The 17,437-nt window shown below is 42.3% G+C and overlaps 2 protein-coding genes across 2 annotated transcripts in view; one reads left to right on the top strand and one right to left on the bottom strand.

The window, feature by feature from the left end:
* Positions 1-6,392: 6,392 nt before the first annotated feature.
* On the bottom strand, positions 6,393-12,727 carry FOPNL (FGFR1OP N-terminal like). Its single transcript, XM_019541791.1, has 5 exons — positions 12,623-12,727; positions 11,210-11,407; positions 9,816-9,900; positions 8,863-9,002; positions 6,393-6,831 (listed from the first exon to the last, which is right to left on the bottom strand). Exons 1-5 carry the CDS (start codon positions 12,648-12,650, stop codon positions 6,755-6,757), a joined length of 528 nt encoding a protein of 175 aa, XP_019397336.1. The 5' UTR covers positions 12,651-12,727; the 3' UTR covers positions 6,393-6,754.
* The window catches only part of LOC109314781 (multidrug resistance-associated protein 1), an 81,708-nt gene continuing 76,919 nt past the window's right edge, over positions 12,649-17,437 (top strand). The window contains exons 1-2 of the mRNA XM_019542114.1: positions 12,649-12,703; positions 13,545-13,627. Of these exons, the coding sequence (XP_019397659.1) occupies positions 12,649-12,703; positions 13,545-13,627 (138 nt within the window). The remainder of the gene's footprint in view (positions 12,704-13,544; positions 13,628-17,437) is intronic.

Here is a 17,437-nt window from a genome sequence, read left to right as displayed (position 1 = left end):
ATAAAAGGAAGAGGACTGTTAAAGGGCTGAAGGGAAACCATCCCTAGGATGCCGTGGAAAGAACAGGAAGCATCAGCTGCCAGGGGAGCGGAGGACAAGGTGCTTGGAGCCAGACCAGGGCTGGGGGGGGAAGAGAACCTGGTCCTTGTCAACCTCCTGTGAAACCTTCAGTCCCTAGCTCCGTAGTCAGTACTCTTGTTCAGCAAGACCTGTGCTTGGGAGACATCCCAAAAAGGGAAAGCTAGGATCTTCCAGGAATACCCATCAGCATACCAGATATGAAATACTGAAGCTACCCGCACACAGCAGCAGACTAAATATGGTGCACTGATCTACCCAGAGAACCAGAGCATGATCCTGAGTGAAATGGTTGCTGCTGACTCCAAGCAGCTCTCTCTTTCCACAGAAATAACCACCCCCTCCCTGAGAAAGACAGGGCAGCTCCATTCCAGGCTGGGTTTTCCAGGAAGAGCCTCTGAGAAAAGAGGCAGGGCAGTACACATCTCATGTTGTAACAAAATAATTACCAAAAAATCCTGGTGCCATGAACTGAGGCCCATGTGCTCTCTCTGCCAACTGTTGCACCATCATTACAACTGGGCAAAGAAGGAGGGGGATGTTATATGCAAATAGCCTAGTTGTAATACTTCACAACAGTAATGTGCATACAGGCAAGTTATTTGTCCAGCTCTGGTCATTCACTGGAAAAGTTGAGCTTTCAATGCAGGCAGGTGATCCTTTAGTTACAGATGTAGGTCGGGTGTCCATGCTGGTTTGCTTTTGTGTGGTTATTTATGACCATGTAAAACCTGAACAAAATCAAGAAGGCAAGAGTTTACACCAGTCAAGGCAAGATGTCCAATCCAAGATGTAAAACCTAAAGGTTTGGCCCTTCCTGATGACCCATTTTCTGCTAATTTACTTATTTATTACATCTCTTCTGCTGCTTTTCAGCTTTTAAACAGAAGGGTAAAAATAAGCAGGGGAGGCCTCTGAAAAGTATGATCATATTCTATAGCATTCATCAAAATTATTTATTCACCCATCCAGATGTTTCATAAATACAGATATATTTTAATAGTAACTTAAAAAGGAATGGAAATTACACCTCCTATTTTGTCATCAGCTACATGGGCACGCATGCAGGCTGCTGTCTGAGCAGCGTGGTTAACAGACTAAAATGGTGGTGAGTGATTTATGTGACATGAAATATATCTGACAAATGTAAGAATAGTTATAACCAAAAGCCATGTGCTAATTGCATAGAGTTTGAGTTGCAACCACTGGTTATAAGGTAGAATTAAAAATGAGAAAAGATCAATAGAATAATACATGATCATGGGATAGTAGTTACCTGTTTACTAAATATTACAGCTTTTATCAAACAAATGTGGAAAATGGGCTTTAACTTTCAAAGGAAAGGAGGTTGATTTCCACAAGTGTTCTGTTACTGTGTTTTCATGATTTAAGACTTTGTCAGCGGAGAACCCTATATCTAGTTTTCAAACATGGAACAAATATTAAAAAAAGACATTTTTCCAGGGGAAAAAAACCAAGCAGTCTGGATTTAAAAACGTTGTTCCTGCATTCTCAGTCCAAATATTACGTGCTGATGGGGAGAAGAAAGAATGGAATAGACTGGTCTTGCTAGGGATAAAAATGGAACTCACTAGTCTATTTTTCCACTAAGCAATCCATATGAAATGCAGTGAAAAGTAAAAGTTCGCGAACAGCAACATGTTAACAAAACTTTAATGTCATCACGTGTAAGGTATTGTTAACAGGTATGGAAACTACAGTGTGTTGTGGGTCCTTTTAACAATAGTTTACATAGCAGCATGTTTTTGAGCTTACAAAAGTGGAACGGTGAAGAGCAGTTTGCCTTCAGTCCAATAAAATACTTGTGCTTATGATTTGTCCCAATGAATTCATAAGCTAATTACATACTTAATGCTGAATTTGGGCCAGAATTATCAGCATGTTGCTGAAGTCAGCCCCTATTGACCTGATGTGCTTATACTCCCTGGATCAAACAGGTCAATTTTAAGCCACTTGAAGACTGGCGATTAATGAAAGAAGCTCTTTGAGAGTGTTTTTCAGTTTTCTTTTTCTGCAAGTTATCAGTAAGTGATAATCGCTCATCCGGTAAACGGATTGTCTGGCACCAATCTAGCACCAAGTCTGGCATGACTAAACGGTGTATAGGTGCCAAAAGAGCATGAAATTGAACTCATGAAATGTGGTGGAACAAACAGGAAAATTATTCTGTGTAATTGACAGAAACTAATACTTCTGAAATTACATCCATGATGTGGATCCTATTAATGTAGCTTCCTCTGACTTTAAGGGACAGCAAAGATTTGGATACAAACAGGTTTCTCTTCTGCATTACATTGTTCCAGAGGACATTCCAGATCTGATATCTGTATGAAGTGCTCCTTCTCTTTGTCACCTTAGTTTATATCAGACCTATACACAGAACAGATTTAGTAAGAAATTCATTTTCATCCATAATGCTCACATTTACTGCACCCAATCTTCAAAATTATTTGGAAAAGCATTTTGGCCCCATTTTAAAGACACATTTTCAACTTAAGCATTTAAGTCTATTTATAGGATTTTTCTGATTTCTATAGGAAACTTGGACAGAAAATGCAAGGTCTGTGATTAGGATAAACATTAGAATAAACTTGTAAAGAACTGGGGAAACTAATTGTTTATCTAGTACATAGAGGGATATTTTTTAGGAATATGTAACTTAAGAGTTTGATTTTTCTTTAAACAAACGTTAAGTTTCTGTTAAGAAATACTTAACAAATCTATGCTTACTTTATGTAAGAGTTTGAATTAGAATGTAGACAAATGAGAAGGGGGTCCTCTCCAAGTCTAGATCTTGCATGATGATCCTGTATTTCATTAGTATTTATCATATTAAAAGTGGGCATGCTGAATTTTGGGGCTGGGCTGGTACATTTTAATGGAATAATTCCAAGACTTTCTTATACATGTGTGTTAGTTTCTCTGATTAATTTTCATGTTAAAAAAATCATGTCTTGTACTTCTAAAAAAATTAAAAGAAACATAGTTGTGTTGTATTGAGCAAATGTGGCAACTCCTAAACACCAAGGCAGTGCAGAACCGTCATTTTCGTGACGCTAGCTCCCTGTAACTTCTGAATAGTCTCTTATCTTTTGATTGCGGCAAAATGGATTTCTGGGTTGAATCCAAGTTTAAACCCCCATTTTGCAACTCAGTGGAGCATGCACTTCCAATCTAGGCCTCAACAGTCCTCTTTACATACAGGACTACTGGGGGAGAGGAGAATCCCAGCTTCATCATTTCCTTCTATGGTAATGACATTGCCCAAATGCTGTTTAACACGAAGTTAGTGTGAATTCCTTTTGGAGCCCTTGTTCAGTCAGAGGCAACTTCTGCAGGAAATGTGCTGGAAGGCAGCAGAAAGTGGTCCATTATACTGCAGTTTCAAATAAGGTGGGAGACATGACAGCTACTGTTCTCTATGACCTAAACTCCCTGCTGCTCAAGGATGCAAACTGAGATGACATTTGTAGATGCATGGAGGCTCTTGTCACTCTCTTCTGTCATGCAATTAAAAGCTAGAAGCAATTTAAGGTATAAAACCAAGCCTATGCTATATCCGAGTTGTTCAAGAAATGCGTTTTGCCGTTTAAGAAAGTTTCATGCTCATTCTAAAATTGAATACAAGTTCTTAACTATGTTAGAGGAGTATTACACAACCCTATTTTGACAGAAACTATTAAAAAAAAGAGTCCCGTACATATTATGTTATGAATTGTGTTCAGCATGAGTAAGCGTCAAACACTGTGACAGCCTAAGGCGCTAGTTAAGGACCAGGATCCCACTACACTAGGAACTGTAGAAATGCAAACTACAAATTAAGACAGACCAGGAGGTAGAGGAGGTAGGCTAACCAGTATTCAGCAGCCTCTATTTTTTTTGGCAGACACCACGTCCAAGGAGGTGTGATGGATTTGAGAAACAAGTGGCTTTACAAATATTTATATGGAGCTTCTCCCCAGTGTCAGAGACAGCAGAGAAGAAAGCACAAGGGTACTTAATGGAAACTTTTAAGTACTATATGATGGAGGATGATCAAGTCATGCCTGACCAACCTGATTGTCTTCTGTGATGAGCATGAACGACTTATGTCCCCAGCAGGTGGGGGAGGGCACAGCGGCAGCGGGAGTGAGGTGGCAGTGGCAAGCAGGGGTCTCCTGCAGACACTGCCAGTGCTGTCGGTGGCAAGCGCCGACCAAGGGTTGGCAACCACCCAGAGCCACCACCAGCAATGGTGGCCAGTGGGGTTGCGGACTGCCTGCAGATGCCGCCAGCGGTGTCTGTGGTGGTGTGGCGAGTGTCCATGGCACTTTTGTAGGGGGTGCACCCCCTAAATGTCACCCCTGATATGACTGGATCTGTGGATGCAGGGAGACCAGATGTGGTGTACCTTGATTTTATCAAGGCTTTTGATACTGTTTCCCACAACATTTTTGCAGGTGAACTAAGGAAGTATGGGCTGGATGAATGGACTGTAAGGTGGATAGAAAACCGCCTGGAGCATCGGGCTCAGACAGTAGTAATCAATGGCTCAATGTCTACTTGGCAGCAGGTATCAAGTAAAGTGCCCCAGGGGTCAGTCCTGGGGCTGGTTTTCTTCAGCATCTTCATCAACTACTTGGAAGATGGCACAGAGGGCACCCTCAGCAAGTTTGCCAATGACACCAAGCTGGGGGAAGTAGTAGATACACTGGAGAGTAGGGCTAGGATTCAGAGACCTAGACATATTGGAGGATTGGGCCAAAAGAAATCTCATGAGGTTCAACAAGGCCAAGTGCAAAGTCCTGCACTTAGGGTGGAACAATTGACTGGCTGGGCAGCAGCTCTGCAGAAAAGGACTTGGGGGGAGAGGGGGTTATAATGGACAATAAACTGAATATGAGCCAACAGTGTGCCCTTGTTGCAGAGAAGGCTAACAGCATGCAAGGCAGCATTGGTAGGAGTGTTGCCAGCAAGTCAAGGGAAGTTGATTATTTCCATCTATTCAGCACTGGTAAGGCCACATCTGGAGTACTGTGTCCAGTTTTGGCCCCCTCCCTACAGAAATGATGCAAATTGGGGAGCCTGGCAGAGAGCAACAAAAATGGTAATGGGGCTGGGGTGCACAATTTCTGAGAGGCTGAGGGAACTGGGCTTTAGTCTGGAGAAGAAAAGACTGAGGGGGGATTTGATAGCAGCTTTTAATTACCTGAAGGGGGGTTCCAAAGTGGACAGAGGTGGAAGGTTCTCAGTGGTGGTAGGTGACAGAACAAGGAGCAATGGGCTCAGGTTGCAGCAAGGGAAGTTTAGGTTAGATATCAGGAAAAACCTCTCTCACAAAGAGGGTAGTAAAGCACTGGAACAGGTTACCCAGGAAGGTGGTGGAATCTTTATCCTTGGAGGTTTTTAAGACCTGGGTAGACAAAGCCTTAGCTGGAATGATCTAGCTGGGCATGTCCTGCTTTGAGCAGGCACTTGGGCTAGATGACCTCTTGTGGTCCCTTCCAACCCTAATTTTCTATGATTCTATGATAGAACAGGCTAGTCAAACAGGCTAACTAACTGACCTTTCAGTTCTGACCGAAGACAGCTAAGTAGTCTTCTTTTTCAACTCATAACTGTTATTTGTGTATGTGATCACTTACAAATATATCATTGGAAATAAGAAAGTTGTAGCAGCAGAATTTGCTGGCAATTGTAGAAGCACTGACCGTTCTCTCCTATGGGTGTAGTGAACTGCCAACTCATCTCCCCCCAGTACGTTCACATATGCTGCCCAAAATGATAAAACAAGGGTCCAAGCCTACAGCTTTTACTGTCACATAACTCCTACTGAACGCACTGCAAACTTTAGGTACCTATACATTCTGTAGAACTGAGTTTGAAATACATATACACAGCTGTGAGATGCCCTTTCAACAGTACGGGAATTTTAAGAAGATGGGAAAAATAAAAACGTATCTGGGAATCTGTGGGCCATTGAACTTCTGGTTTTAATAGTCTGATTTTGATTTCCATGACCTTAGGAATATACCCTGATCCTACACCCATACTGTATACTTATTGTAATGCTAACTGTACACAATTTATGACAACTCTGGTTGGGAAAGGAGGCTTAACACTGTTCAACATAAAGATAAATATAGTCCCTGTTTCCGGACATGTAACAAGTATTCCCCAAAGCATTTTAGTTTTATTTTCATGGCTAATTTTCCACTGATTATCTGAAAGATGCAGCCTTGCCACTTCCTATTGAACAAATGCTTAAAATACTAAGGATAGACTTGTGCATGTCAAATACTGTAAGAATAAAATAGAAAATAAAGTTAGCTTTTATTCACAAGTGCAGAAGTAGTACTATAAACAATAAATACAGTGTGTGCTGGAAACGTTTAGTTATTTCTGCTCATTCTTATTCCTGACAATTAACATTTAATATCCAGCAGTCTAGACAGAGGTATGACTATCCCGGACCTCCATGGGAGCACAGTCTGTATCAGCACTGCAGAAATGGACCTTTTGCTAATGCCATTTATTCCGGCAACAAATACATGCAAACCCAGTCATGCAATATTACAAACAGTCATTATTCATGTAAGCCCATAAGATGTCTTCAGTAAGGAAGAGCTATTTAAGTAAGAGGTTGTACTAATCCCGAATTTAATAGGCAAAAATGTCATCTCTTTGCACCCCGTAAAATAAATGGGTCTTCAATGCGAGTGCCAGCCATCCTCCCTGGTTCTGGAATTCCCTCTGGAAATGAACATAAGATATACTATAAGTACTTATGCATCTGCATATTCAGTGGAGATGCAAATGTTAATCGCTAACATTTTAGTAATTTGAATCTCAACACACTATGTTTATAATAGCAGGAGACAAGGAAGCTCATTTATGCTTGTTTTTGTATTAACATTTATACATTATAACATTCTGTTTAAACAACTATATTATTTGTACAAGAGAATAAGAGACACCGAGCCTTCTGACTTGTTACTAGACAGATCTGAAATGCAGTTTCAACTGATGTTGAATGAATAAAATTTAAATACTGTCTGAATAATATTCAACTTGGAACACTTAGCGGGAGCCCCCCTGTTGTCTTCTTAAAGACTTCACAAAAAAGATGCATCAGAACTCTAAAAAGACGGCAAGAACATTTCTGACATAAAAAATAAGGGTCGGCTCTTACACTGCTGCACAGATGTACCTTATTAAAAGCTGAATTTACAAAAAGGAGGAAATATCTCCCAAATGCTGAAATTCACTGCCTTGGCTGAATTCCCATCTCCATAGTAAAACTTACTGCACAATTAAATACCCGAATCTCTGATATTTTAATACAGTTCTTATTTGTGTCTTCTTTAGCTGTTATTTGCAAATCAGCCTGCTCCACAAATACAGATTGACCAAATCTTTCAAACAATGTCATGATGTCCTATAATTAACACTCTGGTGCTACATTTGACACCACACATATCCTGTTCTGTGGCACCCTATCGGAGGCAAGAGAGCTCTGAACAGGTCCGGGGACAGACTGGTATGGAGTCAATTTCAAAACAGACATAAATTCACACTTGTTCATATTAACTGTGCTAAATCACTGAACTTAATTTTAAAAACCTTGACAAAATATTTCCCAGACTGAAACTTAATTAAGGGAGAAGAACCAATACCTTAAAGAAGCCTAGTTTCTATGCTGGAATGAAGTTGCTTCAGCACCATCTGGTGGCACAAAGTCACAGGCAAAACTCTATGGCCATTTACAGGCATGAAAAGACCCCAAAACACCCAGTGCTTTACTTTCAGCTCAGCATGACCCTGCACCAAGTGTAGCGCATGCCCAGAAGAGGCATTGCCTCAGTTTGACCCAGACTGCCTAACATCTATATAGATCACGCGCTTCATTTTTTGGCACTTTTATCTAATACCCGATTGAATCACAATTCAAAAAGGATGTGGAGAAGCTTGAGAGAGTGCAGAGGAGAGCCACACGCATGATCAGAGGTCAGGAAAACAGACTTTATGATGACAGGCTGAGAGCCATGGGGCTATTTAGTCTGGAAAAGCGCAGGCTCGGGGGTGATCTGGTGGCCACCTATAAGTTTATCAGGGGTGACCACCAGGATCTGGGGGAATGATTATCCATCAGAGTGCCCCAAGGGATGACAAGGTCAAATAGTTATAAACTCCAGCAAGACTGTTTCAGGTTCGACATAAGGAAGAATTTCTTCACTGTCCAAGCCCCCAAGGTCTGGAATAGCCTGCCATTGGAGGTGGTTCAACCACCCACACTGAATGCCTTTAAGAGAAATTTGGAGGCTTATCTTGCTGGGATCCTATGACCCCAGCTGACTTCCTGCCCCTCCGGCAGGCGGGACTGGACTTAATGATGTTCTGTGGTCCCTTCCAGCCCTAATGTCTATGAAATCTATGAATCAAGCTGGGTCAAACCAACACACTTCCTCTTCCAGTAAAGCACTGTTTTTTTCCTTTCATGTCTGTCAGCAGCCTGTGTGTCTATGGCAACAACTACTTTCATCTGAGTTAACTTTATTTGATAAGTTTTGTTAAAGGGTCAAGAGACTGGAAAATCAAAATCAAGTTCTACTTAGCAATTCCATATTTTCCAAAGGGAATAAATAGTTATTGTATGCTCCTTGAAGCACGAAAAGAGATTTTATTTTACAGTTTTATTTTAGGTTACTGTAGGTTTTTGAAGAGAGCTAACAAACTTCCGTAGCTAAATTCAAAAACTGGAGCTGCAGAGGAAGATATACAAACCTATTCTTTTTCTTTCATTATGTGGTTTGCTGAGATTCTGTTTTGGAAGCTGCTGTGAAGATCCTTTTGGAAGTGCATTATGGATGCTTTCTTCTTTACCACCATGTAAAAACTGAGCTACAATTCCATATAAGAGAGGTCTGTAAAAACAGAAAGAAAAGTAGCATATATAGTGTATGAAGTGTTCAACATACTACGTCTTTTTTAAGAACAAAACAGGCAAGTTAATCCATAGTGTTCATGCCCAAACTACATACAGATCTTGTTAGCATAATTACTTCAAAACTCTGTGCCTTTAGTCCAGGTTTATTACTTCAGTTTCAAAGTCACAACTAACACTCTTTTCTATTCACATTCTATAAGCAACATATTGCTCTAATTTTGTAAAGAGGAATTTCCATTTGGTTTTCTCTCCTTTTACAGGGAGGATGTACAAATCAGATTAAGTAAAAAGAAAACCCTAACTCTGTTTTTTTAGCATATTGATCAAGTTTGTATAGCAACTTCAGTGGTTTGTAGATGTAGTCATGTCCAGGAGAATAACAAAACTTGCAGGCAAGCATCAGACTATTAGATTTTGCCACTGTTCTTAAAATTAGTTGAAAGATGTGAGAGAGTCATATATGACAAACAGATCTATAATGGTTAGTAACTGTGACTAGTGTTATCCCAGAAGACTAATATAAACTGGGTAAAGAATGAGTTTGGCATACAGGCTATTAAACCCAGAAATACATCTTATTATAGGGGTTGTGATAATATACTTGTGCAGAGTAAAATCAAAGTTCTCTAGGTGCAAAATGTAGGCCAGTTACTCCAGAGACAGACTTACGACTGTAAATAAAAGTCACATGGCACTTTTAATAATAGTGATAAATCATATTAACTTTAAAAGCAGGCAGAAAAACGAGGCCCACATAGATACAGTGCAGTGCATTTTCAAGTTATCTTACACTGATCTTCCACTTTGATCTTCAACTACATTCAGCTCACTGACAAGAAATTGTCTATCCAGTGGCACTTCAGGTTGACCGGATTCTGAAAAATAAAAACATTTCCACAACAGTCTAAAGATATACACAGATAAGAAACATGCTAAATAGATATTTCCTATTTTCTTGAAGGCACTCATTCAAATATTCAGAATATTGTAATGTAAATTATTCTAATACAGTAACAATATTATGGTTCTACTACACAGCTTAGGGGGGAAAAATGTAATAAAAATTAGAATTTTAAAATAAGTTAGAAGTTCTCAGTAAATTATTTTTCTTCCCATATGGCTTAGTGCTATATATGTTTTCCACAGTCAACACTCTTGAGCTACATGGATGTCTCCCTCCTCCTCAAGGCAAACAGTGGGGTACATGTGGTTTTAACACATTTTTAAGAGAAAGAGGATGTAAGTGTAATGCCATATGCACATATATCATATTACTGAATTTTTCAAATTTAAGTAATATGGGTATGCACGATTACAGTCCGTTGCACTTTTCTGCCATACTGTGTTTAATACAGAAATCAGAAGCAATAATTCCAGAATGGACGGGAACAAAGATAGTTTACTTCACAAATAACTGCTGTGTGTTATAGACAGTGTTTTAATTTACAGCCGTGCAATTAGACAAAATGGCTTTCAAGTACTGCTTTCTGAATCAGAGTCAAGACCAGAAAAAAGCTTAACTGTAACAGCTTGAATCTTTAAAGGTTATTTTATACTATCCACTCTTTTTGTAATCATTTCTAACCAAACCTCAGACGTGATTAGACAGTATGTATCAACAGTACTAGAAAAGGTGAGAAAACGGTTAATTTAATTGGTCGTGTTACTTTAGTTTGTCTACAAATAACTTGTATTCCTTTATTTATAATAATTTCACTTAACATTACTTGGTATCAAGTGGAAATATCTAAGGCACTATATGATTTCAATGTACTGTAACCATTTTCTGAAATGGGAAATGACATTTCCGTGGAAATACTTTCCTTTCCAAGGGCATGCAGCACATGGAACATAGTCCATCCTGCATGAATGTTTTCCTGTCCATGACTGCAAGCTCTTAGGTCTTCCTCTTCCATGGATCAATCAGTATATCAAAGCATTTGCCACGTGGGAAGGAAACTGGATACAAGAAATACTGGATAGAGAGAATACTGGATAGAGAGAAATAATCAGTGCCGTCTACATCTTACTTCTACTAAACTTCATGAGCCATGCCAAGAACAGCCCAACTCAAAGCCTGTCTTACATCTTGATTATATAGTTATGGCATTATTACATAATACTGATTCAAACAGGAGGCTAGTTTTCTATTAAGACAGCGAAACCCAAACACCAACCAAATACCTGCTGTCAGGACAGATGCTGTATATTTATATTTGTTGTAATTTAAGTATTCCCGAATTAATTCGTTGATTAAGAGATTTTCATGAGATAATGGTGGTCGTGGTTCACTCTGGTCATCCAGTGCATTAAAGACTTCAGCTCTGAGCCTTGCTTTTATTTGTCCCAGTGAACCTCTTTTTTCCAGTGTGTCCTTTAGAACTGTTAACACATACAAAGATATTCTATTACAGGGTGTCATTTTAAAATTGTTGCCCAATTTAATAGTAAAGAATCCCACCGATTTAAAAAAAAAAAATATCAACTGTGCTAACTTTTTGGAACACTGATTAGAAGCAAATATAGCAAAAACAGGTCTGATAGAAACCACTGCGTAAGGAAGGCGCCAAGACTCACTTTGTTCAAACTCTGTTGATTTGCCCTGCTCCAAAATTAAAAACTCCATCAGTCACAAAAATCCTGGTTTAGGAAGTCAAAACATACCCCTATTTTATCTGATTTCCCACTGGCTCCTAGATGGTGGTACGGCCAAGCTGCGGCATCCACATTGTACTTGTACTCCGGGTGGCCCTGGGCAAACTTTTAGTATCAAGCCCCCCTTTGCTAATGATAATAATAATAAACATTACCATTTTCAGGCCCCCTTTCTGTCTGCCACCCAGTTCAACCATGCCTGTGTCCGGCCCTGGGCTGCATTTAAACCCCATGAGCTGTCCCCCTCTCTCATGGAAAATCAAATTATTTCAGTGCATGATTGATTAGGTGCTGATCAGTGGCGCCGTGTAGGAGGTGCATGGGGATGCACCCCGAGAGCGCCGGTGCGTGCCAACTGGCCACGGTCACCACTTCTGCAAGCAGCTGCAGTGATCGGCTGCCTAGTGACTGGCCGTGGGGGGACCCTCCCCAGTTTGTGGGATTGGCCACAGGGGGGCCCTGGTCACTGACTGGTTGCTGGGGGCACAAGTGCCCCCCCTAAGGCAACACCAGTTGCGCATGGTGCTGATTATTTCAACACAGGCAACACGCTTTGGTTTTTAGAGACCTAATCCTGAGATGTACCGATTTGCCACTGCTTACTCCGCTCCTTCTCCAGCCGTTTCTCTAGATCCGCCAGGCCCGGGGCCGTTAGGAAAGAAACCTGAGCCTCTCATCTCAAGGCCGGCTGCTCGGAGCCACGCAAACACTGCCGGGCTCAGGGTGAAACAACAAAGCAAAACCCAGGCCTCCTCCTGAGACACGCGGGGAAGGGCGCGGACTTTCTGACCCGCACAGGCGGGGGAGCCACTGGGCAGCGGCGTTTGCAGGAAGATGCTGTGCCCGGGGGAATGGCCGCCCGGTGGCAGGAGGAGGCTGAGGTCACGCCCCGAGCCCCGACAAGCACCAAGCCGACCCCGAGCCCCCGCTCCAAGCCGTTACCCGCTTTCAGCTCGGCCACGGTCGCCATGCCGCGGCGAACGGCCACCAGCGCCCGGATGGAAACAACGCAGCGCTGCGCAGGCGCGCTGCGCTCCCCGCGGTGTCGCAACCTTGCGTCCCCAGGGGCTGAGCCAATGAGGCGCAGCCGGAGCGTGCGGCGCTCTGCGGCGCGTGGGCTGGCGCCGGGTGGGGGCGGGGCTGCGCGCGTCTCCAGTTCGCCTGGTGTTGCTTGTCGCTATAGGACGCTGTGCAGGCGTTGGCTTTGTCAGCTCCCAGCCCTGTCTGCCGCAGCTCCTACTGAGGAAGCGTCTGCTGTCGGAGGCTGACGGTATCTGGTGAAGTGAGCTGCAGCCCGCCAAAGCTTGTTTTATATGAGGGGAAACACCGTGCCCACTAAGGGGAGGTTTCGTAGTCCGTTTTTTTGGCAAGGGATAGTACCCCAGGGAAGTAACGTATAGTTAACTTCCCACTTTCATTTCCAGTGAGAAGATCTTGGCTTTACACCCACTTTATGGAAATGGGAGACTCCTCCCTAGCTCGCTCTGGCAGCCATCTATGGCCGAGGGCAAACGAAACTTGGGGGCATCTGTATCCCAAGCCTCTGGGTTTGGGCTTGCTTGTAGGATGCCGGCCAAATGATCTGGAAGCATCTGAAGTCCCAGGTGGGGGGTCGAGGATGTTTGGCCGTAGTAGGGCCAGGTATGGTTTGTGAATGACTCACAGATTTGGAATTGATTTGGCTGATTTGACTTGGAACATGACCAATGTTCCTTAAATATATGAAATGCTTGGGATGCCTGATTTATACCTGGGAGAAAACATCCCCCTGTGCTTAAGCTTGCAACAAAAATAAGGGTTGTGGCTTTTACTTGTAATATTAAAAGAATCTGTCAAAACTGATTTGGGTGCTGGTTGTTTTGAGATACTATTGAAGAAACTGGGGCTGCCAGTGAGTGTGGAGGCCTGATGCAGTTCTCCTTGCATGTCTGGACCCTAGCCTACAAGGTAGGAGGAATGACCCGGTCTAGATTGCCCTGCCAGGCTTTGGTAGTTTGGAATCGTGAGCTATTTACTTACGGTGGCCTCTATGGGCAAGCGCTCCATTTCTAAGTGTCTGTTGCCACAACAAAACTTATGCATGTCATAGCTATGTGTAAGACGCCCTGAATCATTTCTGGTAGAGACGTCTTAGCCACACCCTGGAAGGAGAGCTGTGGATTATAGTGGTGGTGAAATTATCTGACCAAAGTCCTTTTAATGTAGTGGGAAATTGTTATTAGCTGGCACCTGGAAGCCACCAAGAGCACTTCCTCTATTTCACTGTATAATCCATGCTTAGTGTAAACCAGTGGAATTGCTGTAGTGGGGGCACTAGATCTGCCTTTTCTTTTCCATTGTCCAATACTTCACCAAGGGTGTGTTTTCACTGACAGAGATCCACAGATGAGTGGGGACTTTCCCTCCTACCCTTCCTTTTACTCTGCGGGGCATACCTGTAGCATCCACAGGTGGTGGATAGTGGCATGACCTTCAGGGAAGGTTAGCCGTGAAATAAGCAGGGGTAACTCTGAAGAATAAGCACCAAGCAGCGACAGCACCACCAGGATGTGATGGGGACAGCAGATAGCAATGGTTTCCCTCCTGAAAAGCCACATATATCCTCTGACCGTGCTGTGACATGATGAGTACAGGTCACCACTATAATAAGCCTGCCTGGCTCCCAGATATGGGTCTATGAGTCCTCAACCGCAAAGCAGGTGAAAGAAAATGGTAGAATCCGAATGGCTGGGAAGGCGGATGAAGGCTGCAGCTGAATGAGATCCACAGTTGTCTTGGTCTCCCTGCCATTGGATTAATGTCCCATTCTGTCACGAGCTGTGTGGAAGCTGACATACAGCAGCTTTTCACAATAAAAAGTCACACACAGGCGTCTTCCATGCCTTTTAGTCTTTCTGTTTTACAGATTGGGTTTTTCTTTCTCTCTGGCAAACAGTGTCCGAAGTAGAACTTTTTTTCATATTCTCAAATAAATGTGTATCCCATGAATATTATTGTTTCTTTTCTGTGTCTGCAAAATAAGATTTCATTTGTTTTGTATTTTTGCACTGCTTGAGCCCATATTTGTTTGTTCTCATTCTCCCCGTCCCACTCATTAGATGCTGATTCATGAATGTTCAATCTTACCAATTTGTTCCCCAGTAATACAGACTTGTATCTACATACGATAGCTTCTTCTCCTCCAAAACCAGCTTACTGCCCAGTATAGCAAGATTTCAAGATGCACTCTAAACAACCAGATTATCTACAATCAGAAAAAAAAGTATGGAAATATTCATTTTCATGTGCAAACCTCGAGGAAAAATATTAATATATTTTGTTTAAAACCCAAACTAGGAATAAATAGAAAAAAAGTTTATAGAATTAAACTAACTTTTCTTCAGATGAAATAATAATTCAGGTGTCTTGGGTTATTTAGAAATATTGCTAAGATGAGAGAACTTTTATTTATGTTAGAAAGGTTTGGCAATTTTGAAGTTAAGATATACAGCAGAAGACTTGTTCTAGTTGGTTGGTTATTAGCCATCCCTGTGTTTTTTAATGTCCTGAAAAAAACTTCTTTAGAATAGAAAGAACAGTAACAGCTGAAATTGTTATCTGTGGCACGATTGCTTGATAAGGGAAATGGACCTCGTAATATCTTCAATCTTAGCTGAGTCTTGAAACTGTAACTGAAGGGGGGTTTTGGGGTTTTTTTTTGCAGACCTCCTAGCATATAGCTGGACAGACAGATGAGGGACAGAAGGCAAGGAAGAGGAAAAATGTGTCCTGTTCACATTCCTGACTTCATACCTTTTTGTTTTTTCCCATTTTGACAGGAATAACCTCTCTCCTAGCATAGAACAGAACTTCCCGTCTTTATTCAGTGCCACTAATTATGCAGTAACTAACTCCAAAATGTCACGTTAGGCTGAAGAATAACTGTTATGAATTTGTCATCAGTAGCAGTAGTTGTTCAGTACATACATAGCCATGAGAGACCTACTACAGTGTTTGTAGATGTGACCTGATTTCTTATAAGACAGACTGATAACCTACCAGATGTGTATGGTATTGATGTGGGTCACTATGGATGGTAAAGAGATACTTTAACAACCTTGCCAAGTAGTGTTATTGGTATCAGATGATGAAAGAAGAGGATGCAAAAATATAACATATTTAAAAGAAAGTTTTCCTGACCAATCATTCCCTTGCAGTATTGCAAAGCAACCATTCTAACGTCATTGTATAAACCGAACAAAAAAAAAATTACACAAATGTAGTTCCAACTTTGGCTGTTGGGGTTTACTTGTCTGATCATGTTTCTTTTTCCTGGATCACCTTCTGCTGCTAGATAGGTGACCAAGCACAAGTGCATAGCTAGACAGACACAAAAATGGCTGTTTGGGTGAAAATCTGACCCCACATTGCATGTATAGTGGTATATATAATGCCATGCATGTATATTGACATGTACATGAACATTGATGTCTACCACCTATTCTTTTTGGTGTGGAATTGGGGCATCAAGTCTGATTCTGAAGGTGCTGCTAGAATAGATGAACAGTTAATCCATTGCTCAAGGTTATACAATGCAGCTCCTGACTTCAGAGATGCTCAAGTGTAAATAAGTTAAGATTGCTGACAAACACATCTACTTCACTGCTTAATTACATCAGCTTTGCAAGGAAATTGTTACAATGAAGTTTCTTACCAAATGATTATTTCTAAAGGCTGTTAATAACTAATCACAGCTATATGGTACTGCTCCTATTTTGCCCTGTCTTGACACATACAGGTTTCCCTTGATTTATGCTGTACATACATTCCCGGAGAACTGTGCATAAATTGAATTCCTATAAAGTGAACCTACTTTACAATGTAACAAATAGGGATAGGTTCCCATGGCAGTGAGGGAGGGAGCAAGGCTGAGATTAGGGAAGGGATGGGGAGAGGGGTGCACAAGGTGGCAAAGCAGAGGGAACAGAGCAGCACTCACCCTGGCTGCAGCGGCCCTGGGAGCAGCCGGTGCCTGCTGCCCACAGCCGCTGGGCTGCACCATGCTCTGCCTGTCCCCACTCACCTCTTCTCCTGGGCTGGGCCATGCCCTGGTGCAGGCAGCTGGTGTTGGCTGCTCAGAAAGAAGTGACAATTTTTGCTTGATCTGGCCACAGAAAGTGGTCTACAGCTGTGACCAAACAAGTGCATGGCTACAAACTGCTTTTTAAAAACTGGCTGCTCCCGTAAAAATCTGACCCCTCAGTGCATGAAGGGTCAGATGAAGATGTTTCAAAACAACATCCTCTGTAACTTCTATCTGCACTGCCTGCCAGCCTTGAGCTGTTTAAGAATGGGAGTGAGGGGAGGAGGAAGGGAACGGATGGAGTTTGGTCTGGGGGCTTTTCAGCCCCTGCTGGAGGGTGGGGCAGGTGTATAAGAGCTTGTGGGGGGGTTTCCAATTCACCAACCCCACTCTCCAGAGCTGGCTGGGGAACCCCTAGACCTCTGCTGCCTTTCCCCCTTCCTATTCTGAAAAAGGGACAGGCCGGGAGAGAGGAGGGACTGTCACTATGGGAAACTGGCTGCAGACTAAAACTAACAGCTAGATTCCCCAAGCCTGGAGCCAACAGCGATCCTGCTTCCTGCAAAGTGTTCTCAGTTACAGCGGGGAGTTGCACTTCCGTCTGTGCCCTGATTTTCATAGATTTCATAGACATCAGGGCTGGAAGGGACCTCGGGAGATCATCGAGTCCAGCCCCCTGCCCAAAGGGCAGGAAG

This window comes from Crocodylus porosus, unplaced genomic scaffold, assembly GCF_001723895.1.
Source record: "Crocodylus porosus isolate Cpor-Errol unplaced genomic scaffold, CroPor_comp1, whole genome shotgun sequence".
NCBI lineage: Eukaryota > Metazoa > Chordata > Crocodylia > Crocodylidae > Crocodylus > Crocodylus porosus.
The sequence above is the reverse complement of the archived record's forward strand: the minus strand, read 5'-3'. Positions and strand labels throughout refer to the sequence as shown.

Coding starts and splice junctions, on each gene's coding strand:
- FOPNL (XM_019541791.1), bottom strand. CDS start 12,650: ATGGCGACCGTGGCCGAGCTGAAAGCGG. Junction 9,003..9,815: donor GATCAAAGTGGAAGATCAGT/GTAAGATAACTT, acceptor CTGTTTTTACAG/ACCTCTCTTATATGGAATTG. Junction 6,832..8,862: donor TAATGAAAGAAAAAGAATAG/GTTTGTATATCT, acceptor GTTCATTTCCAG/AGGGAATTCCAGAACCAGGG.